At 51.6% G+C, this 4,069-nt stretch overlaps 1 protein-coding gene across 1 annotated transcript; it reads right to left on the bottom strand.

Annotated features, from left to right (window-relative positions):
* Positions 1–3,382: 3,382 nt before the first annotated feature.
* On the bottom strand, positions 3,383–4,069 carry LOC147527484 (uncharacterized). Its single transcript, XM_086623150.1, has one exon. The coding sequence runs from the start codon at positions 4,067–4,069 to the stop codon at positions 3,383–3,385; it is 687 nt and encodes a 228-aa protein (XP_086479276.1).

Below are 4,069 nucleotides of genomic sequence, written 5' to 3'. Positions count from 1 at the left end.
TTTCTGGCTCCAGCATTTATTTTCTTGAAGTAAGGCGTACTGTGGGTTCTCTTAGTGTGCATATAGTCCTTAATTGCACTGTGGGAAAGATTGCTATTTTGGTTTGTGAACTGTGGAAAAGAAAATACAGCCATAAATGCAGGAGCTGCTGCTGTTGTCATCCCGAGGCAGTCTCCTTTTGTCTCTCTGCCAAAGTGAACCAAGAAGAGGAGGGTTTGTTGCTGTAGAAGGAAAACATTTCTTCCAAGGGAGGGGAAGAGTTGAAATTAAGCAGTACTGACATTGTGGCAGCTTGCTGCTGCGTGTAAGACTGGAAATATATCATTCTGAAAAGAAGGGACAGCATTTGGATAAAAAAAAACTTTAAGATTTAATGGATTCATTATTAAGACAATGTGATACTGTGCAGAAACTCAGGAATATTTTTACTTACAGTTATTTGGTATCTAGCCTGTTCCCAGAGATAGTCAGCTAGGTCCTGGTTTCGCTGGGATAGAATCATAGAAGCAATTTTCTGTTTGGAGAAGGTACATGTCTAAAGTAAGCTGCTTTTTAAGAAGACTGCAGCACCCGATTTGGTGAGAACAAAGTGGACAAGACACTTTGTTTTAGTTTGTAGCCGGCTGTGGTGTGCAGGTATCTGTAGTGCTCAAGGACTTTAAAGCTTGTTTCTGCTAATGACCCAGATGTCCAAGAATCCGGGGGGAGTGTGGCCAGGGCGACTGACACCTAAGCTGGCAAATGGGTATTCCATACCACGGAACGTCATGCTCACTATAAATTGGGAAGTTTATTGGAGACAGCCTCTCTTCCTTAATGATTGCTGTCCCTGGAGGGTCTCGCCTGTCATTCTGCTCCCAAGGCCTGCTCGCTCTCTTCTGGGATTGTGGTTTTAGGACTTTCTGGCTCCAGGGTCACTAGCAGGGAACGGGCTGGACATTGGTCCAGGGTGGTGAGCAATTGCACCGTACATCACTTGTCTGTATGTATTATTATTATTTTTAATTTAATTTTATTTAATTTCAATTATTAAATAGTTCTTATTTCAACTCATGGGTCTTCCTTCCTTTTCTCAGTTCCTCTTCTTGAGTGGGGAGAACTCACTGGGGAATAGAACAGCTGGCTAGTGTTAGCCCCGGGTACGGGCTAAACAAAGACACCATGAACGTTGAAGCTCAGTGCACAGCAAAAACAGAGCCAAGGATATGAGTGGTGAGAAGAAAAGATTTGTAAACATCGTTAACACTGTGTGTCTGTGTTGCAAGGACTTTTTTTTATCTCAACACTGAGATTGCACTTTGATGTCCAAAAAATTCTGTATTTAATCTGGCACCCAAACCATGAAACTTAATTTCTTCCCCCACTCAAGCCTTCTATGCTGCCTTTGGGACACCTGTGCTTTATCTTGCTCTGCCATGCTTTTTTAACGTCAAAGCTGCTCTTTCTGAAAGATCTGTTCATCTTTTATCCCACAAAAAGTCATTTAATTTTGCATGGCTTCATGCTTTGGGTGCCACTTTGGTGCAGGTTTTTCTGAAGGAGCTGCCTCAAAGCACCTGCTGAGTTATGGACCACGTACTGCAGACATGCCTTTTTCAGAGCAGCATGTTTGAAATTTTTCATTTCTTCCTTTTCTGTTTGTTTTAGTTCAATGGCATGGTTGTGTTTGTCACACAGAGTACTTTGTGTGCTCCAGCTACAGATTTACACAATAAGCTTAATCTTTCCTCGGCTGTATCAATACCAGTCAGTCAACCAGCACAGACTGCAGTTGATCCAAACAACTGCGTGATCCTCTTCCGAATTACAGGTCTGGTTTGTGCTGTTTATACTTCAAACTGTAAATACGTTCTCTTTCTGGGGCCCTTTTTCTGGGTTGTTTTGTCACCTGTTCCTGGTGTCGTAACATGGTTTAAAAAAACGTCATCTGAGCAGCCAGAGAATACAAACAGCTCCCTGTTTACTGTTTGTCTGTGGTCCCACTGACAGCTGAAGGAAAGATTTTCCACTGAATGGATGTGGGGGTTTTTTTTGGCCAGAAGCTCTAATGTGAGCTGGACATAGAGGCAATAGCTTGCTTGTCTCTTTCAAAGATGTCCCTTTGGCCCTCTGGAAGTATTTAAACTTATTTTGTAAACAGAAGTGCTTGCTTTGGTCATGGGAATATGGTACATGTAAAGTTTATGACTGATTGGCAGAATTTTGAAGGAATACAAAGCAGGTGAGGGTTTTCAAGAATTGAGGCCCAGCCCCTGGCAGGTCAGGCACACAGCTAGGCGTGGAGTTTATATATTAATGAAATTATTGCTGTAATTCACAAAAGTTAGTTCCAAGCAGCTATCGCTGTTTTCCCTGTTTTTTCTCCGTCCTCTTCTGCAACATGACCTCTTGTCCCATAATCTATCCCTAAAAGAAGAGAGGGGAGTGTATGTTGGTTCTTCAACAAGCTGTAATGCCTGGAAAGCTGGCTGTTAAGGAGTAATTCTCCATGTCTTCATGTCTGCTGTAAGCAGCAACTGGGGAGGAAGGAAAACCCAGAAAGCGAGTAAGTGGCAGTGTCAGGTGGGAAGCTCCAACAGCTGAGCAAGAAGAGAAGAATTCCTCCAGCTGGGACGAGGATTAAACTCCTGCGGAAAACTAACAGCGGGAGGGTCGCGGCGGCGGCTCGGGCGCTCCCGGGAAGCCGAAAAAATTCCCCGCAGCCCCTTGACAAGCGGCGCGGCGCTGCCCGGGCCGGTCCCGCCGCTCCCAGGCTGTTTTTCCCGCTCTGTGCCGGAAGAGGGATCCCCAGCCCCGCCGCCGCCTCCCTGCGGGCAGCGGCGCGCCGCGGCAGCCGGCCGGCCCCGGCGGCCCCGCCGCCATGGCTCGGTGGCGGGGGCCAGGGCCGCGCTCCCGCGCCTCTGCTCCACAGAGCCCTCCCCGGGCCCCTCCGCCAGGTAACGGGGGCGAGCGGGCGGGGCGGCCCCGCGCCGCGCACCTGGGAGCGGGGCCGGGCCGGGGCGGCGGCTGCCGCGGGGCTCCCCGCCCGGGCCCAGCCATCTTGTCGCGGCGTCTCGCCCCTCCTCAGCCGGTCGCGGCGGAAGGCGGGTGGAGGCGGCCGCGGAGCTCCGTGGCGGCCCCGCAGCGGGCTGGGGGCGCGGGGCTCCGCCCGCGGGTGGGGAGGGTGCCGCAGGCGGCTGCCTCCGGTGGGGGTTTACCGGCAGCCGCGGCCGCGTTCAGCGGGGCTCAGCCGCAGGCCGGGCGGAAAGCAGAGACCAGGCGCGGAGCGACGTTCATGTTTTTATTGCGCTGGTACAAAAGGCAGCGATCGGGGGGGAGGCGGCGGGGCTGCGGGAGCATCACGGATCCCGGTTCAGAAAGACAGGGACGGGGTCGGGATGGCTCAGCTGGGCGTCGGGGGCTTCTTGAAGGCACCAGGCCAAGGCAGAGGAACTACTACAGGGGCCTCCAAGGATGACGCGTCCAGTTTCGAGCATCCCGGTAACCTTAACTCCTCAGTGCTCACGTCAAGGGACAGGCTGGTATCCAGGGAGGCTTTTATGGCCGAGATGTCCCATTTAGGTGCTGGAATCTTCCCGGGGGTTGAGAGGTCACCAGTGAGCTCCATACTCTTGGAGAGCAGGTTCTCCAGTGGTTTGGGGTGCTTTTCCTTCTTGCACGGCGTCGAGGTGTTCCGTGATGTCATGTCCATCAGGCAGCTGGCTCTGCCCACGTGCTCGCAAGGCACCATCACCAGGTCAGACAGGTCGAAGGCAGCCTGACTGCAGTGGGCTTTGCAGAAGCAGACAAGACTGAGGTCAGACACACCCTGGGTCAGGCTGTGCAGGTCAGTCTTCACACAGCTGCTCAGAGGCTCGGGCTGTGCGACAATACACAGAGAACTGCCTTTCGTTGCGTTGTCCAAGTCCATGAGAAGCTCCCAGGTGTCTGGATTGCAGGCGATGCTAGAGTCCATGTAATAACTGTGGACAGGAGAAAGGATGTGGCTGGAGGCCTCAGCCACAAACCCGTTGTCTAGGATTTCCTTTATGGTCAGGATGCTGGTACCATGCCTCTTGCTGGACAGCAT

Source organism: Tauraco erythrolophus, chromosome 18 (genome assembly GCF_009769465.1).
Source record: "Tauraco erythrolophus isolate bTauEry1 chromosome 18, bTauEry1.pri, whole genome shotgun sequence".
Taxonomy (NCBI): Eukaryota; Metazoa; Chordata; class Aves; order Musophagiformes; family Musophagidae; genus Tauraco; species Tauraco erythrolophus.
This window is presented reverse-complemented; position numbering and strand designations above follow the sequence as displayed.

Coding starts and splice junctions, on each gene's coding strand:
- LOC147527484 (XM_086623150.1), bottom strand. CDS start 4,069: ATGCTGTCCAGCAAGAGGCATGGTACCAGCATCCTGACCATAAAGGAA.